We start from the raw sequence: 19,482 nt of genomic DNA on the forward strand, positions 1-19,482 counted from the left end.
CCTCGCCGTTGAAGAATTTCCAATGCAACACATCGTAGGGTCCGGTCCCTTGACACAACACGGTTTTTTAAAATGTCATCATCAATGAAATATTCTTGTAAATAGCTAAAAAATGAAATGAACTCAGCTATTCAAGAAATATCCCTTCAATCCCATCAGTCACTCCCGTTTTTATCTGTGTCAAACATCGCACAAAACGTCGAAGCATGCAAGTTGAAGCGGATATCAAATAATAATATGCGAATAAATTAAATTTCTCATACAATTTTGTTCGGGTTTAATCCGCCAAAAGGAATTCGGATACGTTTTGTGCAAAAAAGCCCGTTAAGGCCAACACCAATTGTTCTCTCAGTTCTGTCTTTGAAAAATATCCTTTGTTTTTTATTCTGATAGTGTTCATAATCGTCATCATCTTCATCACCTTCATGATCAACATCTTCCATCATGGGTTCTGGATTCATTTCCTTATCGAGCAAAACAAAATTCGCCTCACTTAATCTACGGTTGTTTTTGTTTTTCTTTTGTCTGAGTGTAAACTGTTCTCGTTTTCGCTTCTCCTCGCCTTAAAGTTGCGTCTAGTTTTTTTTTGTTACTACAATATGATATTCATTTAAAAACAAAACAAAAAATTCAAAACTAATGTATTCGTCAATCAATGTTGACATTTTTCCCTATTATACTGAGAGATACGCACCACCAGTACAGTAGTCGGGGGCTACGCATCATTCGTCTTCTGCTTCTTTTGTAATTATCTCAATTTGTCACTTCGCTAATGCTCGGCTCATTTTGATCAAATTTGTGTTTATAACATAGTCATCAATTAACATCGTCTATTTCTCAAGTCGGCCCTCGGCTGCCCTCTCGCGGCGGGTGCAGCACAAAACCAGGGAAGGAAGAGTTCAGTGTCTGATACACACCAGAGTTTAATCATTTTAAAATATTTACAACTACAACAGTCAAAAAACGGGGGTAAGGTTTTGCCAGCCTTTTTGCTTTCTTGCGTCTCAGTGCGTCTCCTTCGCTCACAGTTTTCCTTTACTCAAGAGTCAACGAACGAACGAACGTATTTTTATAAACATATTAGCATATTTAATAAGTTATACTTTCTTGCAGACAGTAAATCTAAACTGAAACACAGTTAAAGGTAAATTGATCATTATACATACAATTAGTAAAAGAGTAAAAAATAAAAACAGGAAAAAATATGTCTACTTCGAAAGACGAGTTCGAACAGTCAGGCTTGTATAAAAAAAAAACGTTATTTAATTATTCACTATCGGAGTTTCATCTTTACAGTATAATAAGTGTATATCATGTATATAAAACAATTAATCAATTGTAATAAAAAAGAGAACCTAAAGCGACTGAACAAACGAGATAACTTTAATGTTTTCACTAGATTAGTTGAAGATTTGTTGTTCATGTCTGTAACTAACACGGTTAGAATAGTACTTTTCTTGCTTTCTCGCGCTAAGAGTCGTTTTCTTTCAATCATCATCATGCGGTCAGCTGGATGGGGGGTGTCGGGGTAGTGGAGACGGAGGAGAATTTCGCGTGGAGGAACTACTACCTACCTACCTACCTACCTCTAAGCCGACCCCAGCCCGGCCCATTTGATAAAGTCCGGTAGCTCCCGTACCGGTAGATCGTTGGACAGGGCTTTCACCCGCAGGTTCCGGTCCGTCGTGAGGAGAACCACGTCGCGGATGATGTAACGAACCTCTCCTGGTGGGGAGACGAAGAAGAATGCGTAACCGACGGAAAGAAGGGAAGAAAAGAAAGGTGAAACAGAGCGTTAGTTGGGTAAATCCGATACAAATGGGGGCAAAAAATAAAACCCGATTGCACGGGATGTAAACAACACATGTGCGGGAGACGTGAAAGTATTTTGTTTGTAAACGAGGAATGTTTTAATCTTTTAAGTTTGGCGTGGAAAATTACCTAACTTTTACTTTTTTCGCGTTTGTCACGTAGGCTAAAAGCTCTTTGTTTTAGACATTGGCTTTGAAAACCTTCAAGAAAAATTACAATTTTGTCCAAAATTATCAGAAATTCTAGAGTTTTGGATGCAATACTGCAATATGAAAGGTGATTCATAAAGAATTCTAACAGAAACTTCAAAAAATGAAACGAAATTTGCGACATGAACAACTAGATCTTGTCAAAAGGAAACCATTTTAGTAGATACACCACATACTTCTATATTGTAGAAATTCCGGTAAACAATTACGAATTCCAGCAAATTTTAGAAGTAAAATGAAAAGAGCTCACCAATTCAACCTAAAATGACTTTTTGCGATGTTATATTTCGTCCTTTACTAGCATATAAATTTGCTGGCATGTCAAAAGCATACTGAATTTGTGAAAAAAAAGTCGCTTTCTGGATGGATTCGAACACACGGCTTCAAATTTGACAGTGGTTCTCAATTCGTCGATCACCAGCCACGTCTAAAAAAAAGACGCGGACACCGTCTTCAGCCAGAGGCTGTACAAGCTGAATGGAACTTAACACTAGACAAGGTTTGCATGATTGGAATTCGCCATTTTGAAATTCCAAATAAAGTTGTGCATCAGTTCCCTACAACTGACAAACTAAAAGACGTCATATTGGATTCGAAAATGAGTTTTCCATGTTTTTTTTTTACGTGGGCCGCAACAAACCAACAGGGAGCCACTGAGTTTTGTTCCACTGCTCTATTGGTAGTTATGCTTCGCGAAACGTAGTCTCCACTTCCTCGAACTTCCGGATTTTGCGTCATCAACCTCATCTGTGAATATGTCTTTTGGTCATGCGTGAATGTTTTTGTAGCTTGATAATCAAGATCCCATTATTATCGTGCAAAGTACTGTTTTTGACTGTACATTTGGATCACACTTAAGGTCTAAAAAGAGGGACCTTTGTGCATAAACTAACTCAATGCTTCAAAAGAGGGAACATAGTTCACGAGGAAAAGTTTTGCTTTGGGGGCTTAAGATGGGGTCAAGAGGGTTTCTTGAAACCTGCTGAGATCCTTATAAGGTACACCGGAAGTTGAAACGGGTGGGGCAAGATGAAACAGCGGGTTTACATGATGTTTTCTAATAATGATAAACAGTTTAATGGCCATAACATATAGTTTTTGATTCAAACAATCTTTAAACGAAGGGTAAATCTCCAAATTGTATTGAAATCTATACCTTCGTGTTTCATCTTGCCCCACCCGTTTCAACTTGCCCCGGTGTACCTTAAACACCTCTTAAAATCATGAAGCCCGCTAACAAACCTTGAAACGACCCAAAGTGTCCCTTCGTCCTCCCGAATTTCTCTTGAGACCTCATGAAAGTGCGCTGAAAACCCTTTGAAATCCCCCTGAATCCTCCTGAAACCTTTTAAAAACCTGAACCCCTGAAACACCCCCTGAGACGCTTGAAACTCCCTGAAGATCTACTGAAAATATCTGAGACCTGCATCCATAAAGCACGTCACGCGCATGGGGGGAGGGGGGTTACCGAAAATGTGACAAGCAATGTATTGGATATACAAAAAACCCGTAAGAAGGGGGGAGGGTGGGGTCCAAATTTCCCAAATTTTGCGTGACGTACTAAATGGATGCCCCCTTATGAAATCTCCTGAAGACCCCCTTGAAACCCACTTTGAGTCCTCTTGAGACATACTGGAACGCCCCTGAAGCCCATTGTGACCCCCTCCCCCTGAAACCCATATGAAACCCCGCTTAAGCGCCTCAGAGGCCCCCTGAAATCCCTCTGAATCTTTCTGAAACCCCCTATGTAGCTCTAGAAACGCCTCTGAAACGCTCCGATATTCCATGAAAAGCCACCATAAATCTTTCTGAGACATTCTAAATTATCCTGAATCATACTGAGACCCCCTGTCACTCCCTGAAATCTTCCTGATACCCCCTCAGAAGCACTTCTGATGTCTTCTAAAAAGCATTTTTAAACCCTTCCGCAACATCTAAAAATGCTTCTGAAATCCCTAGTAAATCTTGAAAAACCTTTGAGTCTTCTGAAACGCCCCTCAAACCCTAAAATTAAGAACCACTGAAATTCCCTGAAAAGCCTTAGTAGACCTTTCTGAAACACTCTGCAAAATACTTGGAACAACCCTGAAGTCTTCTTAACCTACCAGAAACTCTCCACCCGAGTTCTACAGTAAGCTCTGAAGTTTCAGGGGGTTTCAGGGATTCAGTACCCAAACCATTTGAAACCCCCTTAAAACACCCCATGAGACCCTCTAAACTCCATGAAAATCTACTTCAACCATCTGAGACCTCCTGAAAGCTCCTTGAAACTCACTTAGAGCCATACTGAAACCACCTGAGACCCCATAAAACTTCTTCTGAGCTACTGAAGCCCCCTGTGACTTCCCTGACAACCCTCTAAAACCCCGCTCAAATCCTCCATTTCAGGGCAATTTAGTAGATTGCAGAGTGGTTATAAGGCGTTCACAGGCTTGTAGGTGAGCTCCAAGGAGATCTCAGAAGAGAAGGGGGGAGGGGCTTCTTTAATTTCAGATGCATTTTATGAGGTTTCAGAGGGGCTCCCAGGGTTTCAAGAAGAAGTCTCAGGAGGGGTTTCAGATGTGTTTTACTCGAATGCACCCTTAAGACCCCAGACATTGGCCATTTGCTCCTCTCTCTCTTAGATCTGAGATTCTTACTTTTGCTTTCCCTCATAAACGTCCTCCGGCCGCCGATATCATAGATCCCGTCACCATTATTGAGTATGAGTTGGGTTTCACAGGCTCTTATGTGAGGTTTGGGGAGAGGGGACGAGGTGTTCCGAGCACTTCAAGGTGTTTCAGTTGGTAATCCAGTAGGTTTCAGAGGAGTTCTAGGGGGTTATAAGCTTTCGTGTAAGCTCCAAACGGCCTCAAAAAGGGGGGAGGGGCTTTCAGATACGTTTCAGGAGGTTTCAGAGGGAGCTTTTCAGACTCCAAGGTGAGCTTCAGTGGGTTTCAAGAGGGAAGTCTCAGGATGTTTCAGATGGGTTTGGGAGGCATTTCAGGAGGTTCAGAGAGGTTTTAGGGAACTTCACATGCTTCCACTGTGCTTCATTCGGGTTTCAGGGGGTGCTCAGAGACGTTCCAAGACGTTTCAGGGTAATTCAGTAGGTTGCAGAGGGGTTTCAGGGGATTCGCAGATTTTCTAGGTAGCCCTAGCTCCAAGAGGGTCTCAGAAGGGGAGGGACTAGTCCGGACTGTAAAAAGACGCGGACACCGTCTTCAGCCAGAGGCTGCACAGACTGAATGAAACTTAAACACTAAACAAGGGACACACGGAGCATGCACCAGTGGATACGGAGAAGAAACTATTCTCACGAAAAGTTTCATCGCCCGGAGCGGGAATCGAACCCTCACCCCATAGCATGGTGCGATTAGAAGCTTGGTGACCCTAACCGCACGGCTACGAGGCTCCACAGTTTCAGATGCGTTTCAGGAAGTTCTGAGAAGGCTGCACAGAGGCTGCAGGTGAGCTTAAGTGGATTTCAGGGGTAAGTCTCAAGAGGGTTTTCAGATACCTTTTTAAACTTTGTCAGGATGTTACAGATGGGACTTGGGGCCATTTCAGTCTTTCAGGAGGTTTCAGATGGGTTTATGGGGACTTCACACACACACTCAATCCTAAGTTGCCTGTTCAGTACTTTTTTGACGAAAAAAGAACAGTAAAACTACTTCGGAAGCTTCGGTAATCGATTTTACTGAGGCTCAGTACACCAACTGTCAAAACCGGGTGCAAAAGGTAAACAATGCAGTATTGCTGTATTCAGCTATTTTCGTCAAAAATTTGCCTAACACGGTATTCCAAAGTAAGTGTGCAAATCCCCATTGGACTTCAGGGGGTTTCAGAGGGATTTTAATGGGGAAGAGGGAGCTTCACAAGCTCTTCGGTGATTCAGGGGGTATCCGACGGCTTTCACAGGTGTTGAAAAGAGCTTTAGGGGAGGGTGGGGCTGGTTCAGAGGCGTTTTAAGGAGTTCAGAAGGGAGGGAGAGTTTCAGATACGTTTCTGGAGGTTTCAGAGACGGCTTAATAGGATCCAAGGTGAGATTCAGTGACTTTCAGAAGAAAGTCTGAGGAGTGGTTTCAGATGCATGTCAAAGCGTTTCAGGATGTTTCAGATGAGTTTTGAAGATGTTTAAGGGCTTTAAGAAGGTTTCAGAAGGGATTTAGGGAACTTCACAGGCTCCCACTGAGCTTCAGTGGGGCTTCAGGGAGGTTTCAAATACGATTGAAGGAGTTTCAGGACATTTTAAGGAATTTTAAGAGGTTTCAGAGTAGTTTTAGAGGGGGGTATTCAGGGGAGCTTCAGCGGGACATCAGGGGTGATTCGGAGGCATTTCAGAGCCTTTAAGGAGGTTTCAGGGTGGCCTTAAGGAGAAGGATGAGGCCTCGCAGGTTTTCCAATGCGCTTCAGTGGGGTATCAGATGGGTTTCACAGGCTCTCATGTGAGGTTTAGGAGGATTTCCAAGGCGTTTCAAAAAATTTCAGGGCAACTCAGTAGGTTGAGGAGGAGTTTTAGGAGGTTCACAGGTTTTCAGATGAGCTCCAATGGTATCTCAGAAGGGGATAGGGGAAGTTTCAGATGCGTTTCAGAGGGGCTTCACAGACTCTCAGATGAGCTGCAGTGGGAAGTCTCAAGAGGGGCTTCAGATGCGTTTCAAAACGTTACAGGAAGTTTCAGATGGATTTTTGGGGCATTTCTGGGCCTCCAGAAGGTTTCAGAGTGTTTTTTGGGGGAAATTTTAAGAGGTTGGGGCAGTAGTCCTAGAGGGCTTCCCAGGTTTTCAAAGGAGCTTCAGTGGGGCTTCAGAGGCATTGCATAGGAGCCTTTCGAATGGTTTCAGTGGAGTCTAAAGGGGGGGGAGGTCTTCAAAGGATTTCCGGTGAGCTGCAGGGAAGTTTCAGAAGGGGTTTTACAGGCTCTCATGTGAGCTGTAGGGTTGTGTTTCAGGGCAATTCAATAGATTACAGAGGGGTCTCAGAAGAATAAGGGGGGAGGGGGGTAGTTTCAGGTGCATTTCAGGACGTTTCAGAGGGGACTTTACAGGCTTCCACGTGAGCACCAGCAGGTTCCAGAAGGAAGTCCCAGGTGGGATTTCAGGTGCGTTTCAGGAAATTTCAAATGGAATTAAAGGGTGTTTCAGGGTTTCTAGGAGATTCAGGTGGAGTTTTAGTACACTTTACAGGCTGCGAGTGAGCTTCAGCGATGCTTGATGTGTTTTAAGGAGCTTCAGGGAATTTCAAGAGGTTGCAGAGTTATTTTAGAGGGTTTCTTAGGTTTTCAGACATGCTTCAGTAAGGCTTCATGGGGTTTTCAGAGGCATATCAAGGCATTTCACAGCTTTCAGAAGTTTCACCTGGGTCTTAAGGGGATTCACAGGCTTTTGGGTGAGCATCATGGGGATTCAGAGGCATTTCAATGTCTTCAGGCGGTTTCGAAGGAGGAGGAGGATATGTATTCGGAGGCTTCATCGGCTGATATGTGAGATTCAAGACGGACTCAGGGGGATTTCAGAGACGTTCAAATGGGTTTCAAGGCGATTCAGACTTATTGCGCTTGTAGATCCGATGGCATTTACTCCAGGGAGATCTCGGATACTACACACTCATAAAATCAATAATTCCTTCTGAGCTTTTCCAGAGTATTTTTTTCTGGCTGTCTTCCAGGAAATTCTTATGTGATCCATCCAAGTATTTCTCCTGGAGTTCCTTCTGAGATTCCATCTGCGAACTCCACCAAGAGTTTCTACTGGATTTGCTCCAGAATCGTTGTTAAAATTTCTTCAGGATTTCCCACTGGGAGTCTTCTTCTCTCAAAAGTTTTTTTTTTTAAATAAAAATCCACAAGGAATTTCTTTGTATCTTCAAGGTTCCTTCTCGAGTTCTTAATAGGAATCTTCTAAGTGTTATTTTTAGAAACTTTTCAGAAGTTACGATCTAAAAGAATTTCCAGATCAGGTTTTTGTTTCTGTATTAACGAGAATTTCAGCCCTATGCCAGTTCATCTCTACCTTTCGGAGAAACAATTCACAATTTGTGAGTTTTACGGGAGTGGATTTCGATCTCAGGACCTCAGCGTGAAACACATGAGCCGTTTTAGCTCAGACTAGTCCATTATTTACACCTTATCTTGAAATATGTTTTAGGTGGCGACTTTTAGGAAGTTTTCACTAAGAAAGTAAACAAAATGCATTTGGAGGCCAAATTAGTTAAAGCCATAACCATTTCTACGAACCTCTCGATATTTGTCGATTGTTGGCTCATTCAACCTGCTATATAACTAGAAGTTTTTTTGAAAACTCCTGAATAACAACCATTTTTTAATTAAATTTTGTAAAATTAAAAAAAATAACTTTTGATCGATCTTTCGTATTTTTTTTGCATTCTACATTGGTAAGAAGAAAAGGTTTAAGATTCAGTGTCACTCATTGGATATGAGAAGGCCAATGAAGATCCTTGCAATAAATTTATGTGCACCACAACAAAACCACACGCACCATTTGCTGAAATTTATCACCGAATAATTAAACTCTCCAGCAAAAACTACACCAACGACATCCCCAATGACAACCCACCTTGAGTGACCAAGCTGTAGCTAACTTACCTCGTTTCTCCTCCGCGTGCTCGCGGCACAGGTTTAAGGCAGTTTTCAGAATTCGATCATCGTTGGATATTTGCACGTCGTCGCCATCCTCGGCGGTGAACGTGGACGTGTTGAGTATCGATCCTTTCGTGGTTACGCATCTTGAGAAAAAAAAAAAATAAAAAGAAAAGCAAATACGAACGCAAGATTACGAAACCGGTAGACTAGCTAACTAGCTTCCCACAAAGCTGGGACAAAGTAGGCTCGTTTGTGGAGTCGAGTGGAAGGTCACTTACTTCAGGGCGGGATTCTTCTTTCTGATAAAGTCCAGAGCTTGCTTGGATGCAGCGGCTACCTTTTCGGCGTGCAGCGGGTCGAAACGTCGGTCGACCGATGAGGCTTTGGCCGCTGCCGCCGTTGGGAACACCGACACGCTGGACGTTAGCTTGGACGTGATGACTCCGGCTGCGGTAGCGTTGGCCGCAGTTGCCGCCACCGTGCCCGGTTTGATTCCCTTGGACAGGCCCTCCAGTTCGTTGATCACTGCGTTGAGAGCGGAAGGGGATGCGATTAAAAAAAAAGAAGATTGTGAGTAGAGGGGACTTACCAACAATAGGAACCATCAGCTGATAGAGCGGATGCGCTCGGGCGATACTCTCGATGTCGGCGAGGTAGTCTACGAAGCAGTTAGTATCGGGCACCAGCGATCGCGGTCGAACCTCGATCATCAAGGCGATCGTGCTCTGCGATAGAATGTCCTGCAAAAGACAAACGGAAGCAAGAAATGATACACATTATTAGCGGTGCGAGAGAAACCTAGAATCTTCCCTAGTTAGTTGCCCCCGTCAAGTCAAGTCAAGACCGATCCAGTACTCCAGAAGAATTCCCACAATTATAAAACCCGCAACGCATTGCCGTTCGATCGCCACCGCCGCCGCCGTCTGAATGGCATCCTTTTGTTGCAAAACTTTCTTTATAATTATATCGGACCAACGACCCCCCGGCGGCTCTTTGAGATTTGCATAAAAACGCCCTGCGGGGCAGCGATTGGTCGACAGACGCGCCGCGCGGGAACTAGAAAGGTTATGCACACGCAAATCACTGGTCGTCTTTTTTTTCTTCTTGGTCGATCACTAACTCTCTTCTCGAACGTCATTGAACAGGCGGCACTGATGCACAGTAGGTTCGAAATGTGGAACAGACGGTCAAATTTTGAATCTTGCCATTTGAATGTCGATGCAAAAAAAAAAAAAATAGTATAATTAGATCAGCTACACTTACACAAGGAGCCAACTAGATGACTGCTTCGAATTAACAGGCATCTTTAGTGTATAAGTGCTGGTGATACAAAAAAGCAAATATGTATACCGTTTTACAAATATGTATACCGTTTTTGATACAAAAATGTTATCTGGGAACAATTCTGCTTAGCAATTTAAGAAACTCAGCCAAATTCATGCGGATATCAACTATCATACTGAATGATATTAATTATCAAGAAATGTCACACGATTATTATGGTTACTGGCAACACCGCTCAGGTAGAGTTCACTGAAGCCTAAAATCCCGAATTCGCAAAGATGTTCACCAAATCAAATTCTTCGTGCAATTGAGATTTATGACTCAGCCACCCAGAATTTCTCTTGATGATGTACACAATATTCTGTTGGAAGCTGGCAACACTGCAAGCTGAAGATGACATTGTGTGACACTTTAATGCTCACTGTGAAATTCGTCCAAATTTGAGTGAGCCCCAGATGCTAAGCGCAATGCAGTGTGTAATAGGACGTTACGTTAGACAATTTTGTTTGAAAACTGCAGCACACGTAATATTTCCTTTTGTAGCTGATAGCACTGCTTAAATTAGTTAAAATCAAACAAAATTATCTAATGCAAATTCAAATGCGAAAAAAAAACCTTAAAATGAGCTATAAATGCCGTCAAGTATTAAACGACTATTGCTGGCAACACTGCTGAACAAAATAAAATGAAATATTTATGTGTACTTCGAAATTGTCATAAGATATTTCATTCTGCGTATTATTACCAAGTATTACCAAGTACGCCCGAAATGAACTAGCCAAGGATAAAAATCTCGTTAATACAGATAAAAATAATATTATCGTCTTTACGTGTTATATCATGTACACCACAAGGTGCACACGTGTCACAGAGGAGTCACGGCAGCAACCAAAACTTGTGTGTTGCTTGGGATCACGCAGGTGTGAATGAAGGGATGAACAATTGTTTTAGATAGCAACACTGCGAAAGTAATAAATGAAATTTGTAAAGGTGAGAACAATGATTACAAGATAGCTATTTCAATAATCAAAGTTGAAAATGTGGAAGCGTGAAAAAATTCATACAATGTTTCATTAAACGGTGCAAATTAGTATTAGCAGTTTTTGGCAACACTGGTGGATCGCGACATTATATTTCTAAACATAAAGATGCTTTCGTGAGAAAAGCAGTTAAAGTTTGAAGTTGAATTCAGCGCCAAATCCCATCGACTGCTTAATCTAGTGATATATCCTTTTCTTCATCTTCTTCTACTTCTTGGCGTTATGTCTTCACTAGAACAAAGCAGTGTTCTATAAGCACTTCTACAGTTATGAATCGAGAGCTTTCTTTGTCAATGGTCAGTGGAATTATGGGAGACATTTTTGAAAAATTCTCATATGAATCCTTGTATAAATTCGTGAAGAAATCCTTAGAGGAATTAAGGATAGAATCCTTTTGAAAGTTCCTGAAAAAAATCCTTTGAAACAATGTCAGAATCTTTGGAAAAATTATCTTAGATGAACTTGCTGAAATTCTTAAAGAATTCTCTGAAAAATTATGAAGCAACTCCTAAATGAATCTTCGAAGAAATTCCTGAAAACCTTGTTGGAAATTCTAAGAGGAGTTCTTGAAGGAATCATTGAAGCAATTACAGAAGCAATCTTTAAAAAAGCAATTCTTTAAAACAACTTTAGAAGAACTCCTTGAAATCCCTGGAGCACTTCCTGAAGCAAATTCAGGCAGAAATTTGGTATAAATCTGTTGAAGGATTTCGCAAACAATTTTTGGGATAATTTTCGTACAAAACCTTGTTGAAAAACTGGAAGGATCTGAGAAAAAATCGCAGAATACTTTTAAGGAATTCTGGAAGGAATTCATGAAGCAACCCTCGGAGGAATTTCTGAAGGATTGATGCTATGGATAACTCAAAAGACAACGAGGAGGAATTTCTGAAGGATGTTTTGTAAAAATTTCTCAAGAAATCATGTTTCAATTTCTAAATACTCCTTGAAGCATATAATGTAGAAATTTGCGGAGGCTTTCCTGCAGGAGTACTCTAAGGACTTCCGGAAGAAATCCTTGGAGGGCTCTCTGGCAGACTCTTAGAAGAAACTTTTGAAGAAATTCAAGGAAGATTTGATGAGGGAATCTCTGGAGCAACTCCAACTGTAAATCTAGAAAGAACTTCAGCGGAAATATCTTTGGGAACTCTTGGAGAAATATCTGGATGTTTGCCGTCAGGAGGATCATTAGTAGGAATTCAAGTAGGAATCTTAGAGATCTCGGAACGATCGCCAAGTGAAATTCCTTGACGAGCTACAAAAGAAATACGTTGAAGAACTCCAGAAGCAATTTCCGAAAGTACTCCACGACCTACATATCAAATATTAGATACACTTTCATTTAATTCTATAAATTAGTGTTGTGTCACAGCATTACATATGTTGAATTTGATATGAACAGTGTTGCCAGCAATACCCACTTATAAACATCCACTTATAAACAGAGGTTGTGTGCGGGCATACTCGTCACTAGATGACGCATGCACATATATCGCCAGGGTGATCCTAGCGGGTTCCAAGAGGGTTTCAGGAGATTTCAAAGGATTTGTCTCCTTCCGTTTAGGGCGACTCAAGGTTTCAAAAGCTTTTGAGGTTGTTTTAAGAAGTTTTAAGAATTTTAGAGATGTTTCAGGAGCGTTTGGGAGCGTTTTTCAAAGGGTTTTTTCGGAGCGTTATATGGCTTCCAAGAGACGTTTTAGTATGTCTCATGGAGTTTCAAGAACGTTTCAAAGGATGTCAAGAAGTTTTTTATCTGCCCTAACGAGATTTATTGTCAAGAAGCTTTTGGAGGGGTTTCACGAGAATTTCTAGGTTTCGAGGGCGTTTCTGGGAGTTTCTGGTTAAAATGGGATGAAGGTCATCCAAAGGCGGTTCAAGGAGGATTTTCGGGGGATTTACACGGGCACTAGAGGGCCAGGAGGAACCAAAACTGCCCAGAAACTCTCATGAAACAGCCTTACAGCCCTTGAAATGCCCTAAAATTCTCTGAAACGTCCCATAAACCCCCTGTAATCTGCTGAAGCGCTCCCCGAACTTATTGGAATCCCCTGAAACGACCCAAACATCCTCCTGAAACCATCGATAACCCTCCTTAACCCTTTCCTTCCAACGACTTTCTATGCCAAAAAAGCGTTTCCGAAAAAAAATTGCTTGAACAAAAGTTATTGCAAATTTGCCTAATTTTTCGAAATCAACAAAAAAATTAATTGTAAATCAAAAATGTTTTGATTGTTTATCAATAGTTCCACTATTGAAACAAGTAGTTGGCAGTTGGTTTCACCTAATGGCATTGCAATCATATTCTAAAAACTATTGCATAATATTCATCCTATTCCGTTTGTCTTGATTTCGTCGAAAACCGATGGTGCTCTAGAGCAACCATGGGAAGTAGAGGGTTAAATGCTCCAAATCCCTTGTAATGCCCTCAAACCTCCATGAAACACCCTAAAACGCTCCTATCTGAACCACACTGAAACCCCCTGAAACGCACTTAAACGTCCCTACCGCTTCTTGAAACACCCTGAAATGTCCTTCAAACCCTTAAATTCCATTAAGATCTCCCGGAGCTCTTCTAGGAGTTTTTTTTTCTGAGACTCTTTGAAACGTTAAGATTCTTAGTTTGATGCAGTTTCTGAAATATCCTGAAAAGCTTAGGAATAGCCCTTCAAAACTCCTTTTAACACACCGAAATGCCCCTCATACCCCTTGAAACGCAATAATTTGTTCTGCCTGAGACACTCTGAAATCCAGGAGTGATTAACGAGGGATGAGCAGTAAATAGTGAACAGTGAAAAGATGGGATTGTGAAACAGTGAGGAGCGTAAACCAGTGAAAAGTGAGGAGATATCAGTGAGGAATTAAGGATGAGTAGTAGGAGTGAGCAGTGATTACAGAGAATCGAACTGTGAAGAGCGAGGAGTGAGAAGTAAATAATGCGGAATGAGAAGTAAGCGATGAAGAGTCATGTAGGAGTTTGGAGGCAACCCTACGTCACTAACATCAGAAAGCGAACACAACTTCGTGCTTTTTCAACCAAAAAGCTGTTAAATACAGATAGACGTCAGTTGTCAAGATTTCTGCTCATCGTTCTAACATCATTCTTTGCACTACACAAAATAGGCGATGTAAGAAGTAGGGTGTAGGACCATTTGGGCAGTGAGACCTCAGTCTATTTAAAAAATTAGCAGAGTTATAGCAGCAAGTGCCCAAAATAGGTACTCCTGTCAAATGGTCGCAAACCCTATTTTGGGCATTACCAAATACTGTATGTAGCAAATGTAAACAAAATCAATGTTTTCATATGAGATACTGCATTTCCTCAAGGACACGTCCGAAACGTTTTAACCCTTTGAAGCCGGAGGGGTCATATATGACCCCAACATAGAAACGGCTGTATAAATTCACTCATTAAGCAAAACAGAATACTGTCTTCGGCAAAGTTGTTGCAAATTGAGTCTTCTATTAGGGAAAAATGGGAACATTTGTATTTGAGGCTTCATTGACAACCTAGAACATCCTGAACACCTTGAAATTTGGAAAAACGAAATAATTGACATACCAGTTGTTCTAAAAGCTGAACTTGGATATGGGTTACGTTTATATGTATTCATTAACCCTTGGTCCAGAATATCAAGAGATGTTTTATATTCTAGGATGTTCTAGGTGTTCCAAATTGTCCTGGAGTTGAAGGACTTCGCTACAAGAATAATTTTATGTATTTTCGCCACAAATAATAGCATTGCATAACCTACTGTGACCCGTGAAGCTCTTGACATCTACAATGTCATTGAGATACACCATAGGGATATCCCAATTCTGCCAAACTACCTTGGAGTTCAGAACTTCAGGTCTACACTCGTAACAATAGCCATATCTGTTATACTGAGTAACGCTGCATAATCAACCGCGGTTACTGGAGCAGTCTGCAGTCTACTAGCTTAATATAACCCTTTGGGACATTCAGGGTCGTCCAAACTGTTCTATAATGAAGTCCTTCAAATCTACAAGAATAACTATGTGTTTTCGCCATAAATAATAGTATTGTATAATCTGGTGGGATCCGTGAAGTTCTTGAAATGTCATTCATGTTCAAAAGTCATTTAGAGACACTATAGGGATATTCCAGGGCAGCCAAACTGCTTTTAACTCTTTGGGATATTCAAGGTCGTCCAAAATGTTCTATAATGAAGTCCTTCAAATCGACAAGAAAATTCTATGTATTTTCATCATAAATAATAGTATTGCATAATCTGCTGGGATCCGTGAAGCTCTTGAAATCTCAAATGTCATTCAAAGATACTATAGGGATATTCAAGGTCAGCCAAACAACCTTGGAGTTCAGAATTTCAGGTCTACACTCGTAACAGTAGTCATAGCTGTTTAACTGAATAACGGAGCATAATCAACCGTGGTTACTGGAACAATCTGAAGTCTTCTTGCTTATTATTACCCTTTGGGATATTCACGGTCGTCCAAACTGTTCTATAATGAAGTTCTTCTAATCTACAAGAATGTCTTCACCACAAATAATAGTATTGCATAATTTGCTCAGATCCCTGAAGCTCTTAAAATCTCAAATGTCATTTAGAGACACTATAGGGATATTTCAGGTCAGCCAAACTACCTTGGAGTTCAGAACTTCAGGTCTACATTCGTAACAACAGCCATATCTGCAATACTAAGTAACGTTGCATATTTATCTGTGGTTACTGGACCAATCTGAAGGCTACTTTTTATTTTTAACCTTTAAGACATTTAGGGTCGGGAAAACTGTTCTAAAATGGAGTCCTTCAAATCTACAAGAAAAACTTCGTGTTTTCGCCATAAATAACAGCATAAACATAACTAATCTTCTGAGATCCGTGAAGCTTTTGAAATCTTAAAAGTTATTTAGAGACACTATGGAAATATTCCTGGTCAGCCAAACTATCTTCCAAGATGAACTCCAGTTCAGATTATCCAGAACTACTACTATGTCATAGTCTCTGGTTATATTCTGTGAGCTCCAGTAAGTATAATAGATTATACAACATAACTCTTTATAGCCAAAACAGAAGCTTCAATTGCTGTAGATGCTAGATAATAAACACCAAAACAGTTTGGATGGCCCCAGCTGATATCATGATGTCTATTGAGCTTTCAGAAGATTTACTGGACATGATAGATTACAAATCGGAGCTTTGTATAATGAAAGCAGTTACCGTTACACCGGTATACTATAGGATCTAAACTCAAGAACAGTTTGGATTACCTACGATATCCCGACTTAGCTGATACTGTCTATTGAACTTCCAGAAGATCTACTGGACATGATAGATTACAAACAAAAGCTTTGTATAATGAAAGAAGCTACCGTTACGCCCGTATACTATAGGATCCAAACTCAAGAACAGTTTGGATGACCTAGGATATCCCGACTGATGTAATACTCTCTATTGAACTTTCAAAAGACTGACTGGACATGATAGATTACAAATCGTAGTTTATATAATGAAAGAAGTTACCGTTACACCCGTAGACTTTAGGATCTAAACTAAAGAACAGTTTGGATGACCTAGGATATCCCGACTGATCTGATACTCTCTATTGAACTTTCAGAAGACTTACTGGACATGATAGATTGCAAATTGTAGCTTTGTATATGAAATAAGTTACCGTTACACCCGTATACTTTAAGATCTAAACTCAAGAACAGTTTGGATGACCTAGGATATCCCGACTGAAGTAATACTCTCTATTGAACTTTCAGAAGACTGACTGGACATGATAGATTATAAATCGTGGCTTTGTATAATTGTATAATGAAAGAAGTTACCGTTACTCCCGTAGACTTTAGGATATAAACTCAAGAACAGTTTGGATTACCTACGATATCCCGACTTAGCTGATACTGTCTATTGAACTTCCAGAAGATCTACTGGACATGATAGATTACAAACCAAAGCTTTGTATAATGAAAGAAGCTACCGTTACGCCCGTAGACTATAGCATCCAAACTCAAGAACAGTTTGGATGACCTAGGATATCCCGACTGATGTAATACTCTCTATTGAACATTCAGAAGACTTACTGGATATGATAGATCACAAATCGTAGCTTTGTATAATGAAAGAAGTTACCGTTACACCTGTTGACTTTCGGATCTAAACTCAAGAACAGTTTGGATGACCTAGGATATCCCAACTGATGTAATATTCTCTATTGAACATTCAGAAGACTTACTGGATATGATAGATCACAAATCGTAGCTTTGTATAATGAAAGAAGTTACCGTTACACCTGTTGACTTTCGGATCTAAACTCAAGAACAGTTTGGATGACCTAGGGTGTCCGGAAAAAATATTCTGCATTATATTCTACCTTTTTCATACTATTGAGCACCAAAACTACAGAAATACGTAGATAAAACTCCATTATAACGCTTGGAAAAATTCCGGCTTCAAAGGGTTAAACAAGCGAGGAAAATCAACAAACAAGTGAGGTGTGAGAAGTGAATACTGCAACATTAGGAGTGAAAACTGAGTAGTGTTCAGTGAGTAGTAAGAAATGAACAGTGAGGAATCACCAGTAAGGAGCAACCAATGATGTGTGGTCAAAGAGAGAGAGAAATGATTAGTGTGGAGTAATGAAAAGTGAGAAGTGAGTAATGAGGAATCAGCAGTAAAAAGTGAGTAGAGGACAGTGAAGAATGAACAATGAGGAGCGTGGAGCAGTTAGGAGTGAGTAGTAGGGAGGGACCAGTGAATAGAAAAAAGTGAACTGTAAGGGATGGGCAGGAAAAACTGAATAGTGAGGAGTGAGATGAAGTGAGGAGTGAAGAATGAAGAATGGGGGATGTGGAGAGGGTGAGAAATAAGCATGAATGAGCATTTGAAATATAAGAGTTAAGAGTGTGAATTCTGTAAGGATCTTCTTCTTTCTTCTTCTCCTTCGCAAAACGTCCCAAGAGGAACAGAGCCTGCTTCTCAGCTTAGGAAAATGCCATGAAACCTTATTTAAAAGGCCCTAATGTGTTCCTGAAATTCTTGAAAGAAGCTCTTGAAGTACCCCTTCGATTTCTTGAAATGCCCCTCAAACTCATTGAAACCTTGCAACTCCCTGAAATCTTCTGAAATGCTCCTTACAGCCCCAGATGCGGTCAGTAACGCTCCTCAAATGCACTAAACTCTTCTTGGGATTCACGAATGAAACTTCCTGAGATACTTCTGAAACACGTCTCGAACCTCTTGAAACGCATTGAAATGGTCCCGAAACCCTTAGAAAAGCGAGAAGAGAGATTAAATCACCCACCTGAAACAAGCCATAAGCCCCTGGAAACGCTACTGAAACCCCTCTTGAATCACTCTTTAACCCTCTGGTATCTCCTCTGAAACATTCTTAAAAATATAATTTAGTTTTTTCCAAGTTTCCTGGGATTTCCAGGCATTTCTCCAGAATTATGTCAAGGATTCAGTTAGGATTTCTTCAGGATTCGGCAAGCCTCGTTGGATAAATGTACGACTTGTGCTGAAAAAAATAACTTTTTGCAACTCGTTACAAAAATAACTATTTTTCATTGATCAACAAAAGTAAAAGAAGGTGTAGAAAAAGAAGATCTGCTCGAAAACGTGATTTGATGTAGACACAGGCAAAACATCTAGTTTTCATTTTGGCCACAGCCACGTACCACCGTGCGGGGTGGCGGCAATCGCCTACTGCAAATATCGAACCAAATGCGCGCGCGATGATCGATTCCAGTGCAAAAGAGCGCGCATTTCAGTGAGCAGCACGATCTTTCTCTCGCGCGTCGCCTCCCTCCCTATTAGTAGTAGGTATGAGGGTAAGAGTAATATTATAAAGGGTAACAGCAACCAACAGTCAGCACCGCGGCGCACTAGGCTCTGGGTCGAGGTCAACAACCGCAGTCAGTGGCGGCTTGGCCGCCTGTTGCCATATGCATTATCCAGCAGGGAGAACCATGTGTGCAGCTTCCCCACACTGCTGCTCGCTCGTTGTTGTTCGAAACATTCCCAGTTTGGCAACAGATTAGGCACTTTGCTCTGCCTTTAGTGGCGGCCGTGGCCGGCCACACGTATGTTGTGTACCTCCTGCCTGTATCTACGTCTAGCAAATCTATAGAGTCTGTAATTTTCGCTGGAATGAGAAATCCCTATCTCGCTAGCACATCATCTTTCATATTGGTCCTCGACTTGGCTTGGCTGGCTTGGGGTGGTTGATCGTCGTCGTCTTTGGCATTTAGAAGGGCTTTGTTTGCCTTTCGATGGTTTGTCGGGTGGTTCCCTAGGTGGGGGCGGGTGATGACGGTTTGCGTCATCCTGCGGATGCGACGACGGGTCATTTCTTAAGAAGAGATCCTAACATTTTGCGGCATGTGTGGTGAATAGTTGAAAGCATAACCCCCTGTGGGAGCGCTTCCTGTGCTGTATGGATGGGCTCGATGGTCAGCCACCGCCGGCCGCCGGCTAGGCCAAGGCACGTGCTTCGGAATTCGATCTACGTCATTTTCTACCGATCACGTTAAATCGATTGGAGAAAATTGCTGGCGGAACGTTGG

At 41.3% G+C, this 19,482-nt stretch overlaps 1 protein-coding gene across 3 annotated transcripts in view; it reads right to left on the bottom strand.

Annotated features, from left to right (window-relative positions):
• Positions 1–340: 340 nt before the first annotated feature.
• The window catches only part of LOC109424979 (telomerase-binding protein EST1A), a 427,570-nt gene continuing 408,428 nt past the window's right edge, over positions 341–19,482 (bottom strand). For all 3 annotated transcript variants that reach the window (XM_062843741.1, XM_062843727.1, XM_062843732.1), the window contains 4 exons: positions 9,194–9,344; positions 8,883–9,129; positions 8,608–8,747; positions 341–1,725 (listed from right to left, as the gene is read on the bottom strand). In XM_062843741.1, the coding sequence (XP_062699725.1) occupies positions 1,589–1,725; positions 8,608–8,747; positions 8,883–9,129; positions 9,194–9,344 (675 nt within the window). In that variant the 3' untranslated portion in view covers positions 341–1,588. The remainder of the gene's footprint in view (positions 1,726–8,607; positions 8,748–8,882; positions 9,130–9,193; positions 9,345–19,482) is intronic.

This window comes from Aedes albopictus, chromosome 1 (genome assembly GCF_035046485.1).
Source record: "Aedes albopictus strain Foshan chromosome 1, AalbF5, whole genome shotgun sequence".
NCBI lineage: Eukaryota > Metazoa > Arthropoda > Insecta > Diptera > Culicidae > Aedes > Aedes albopictus.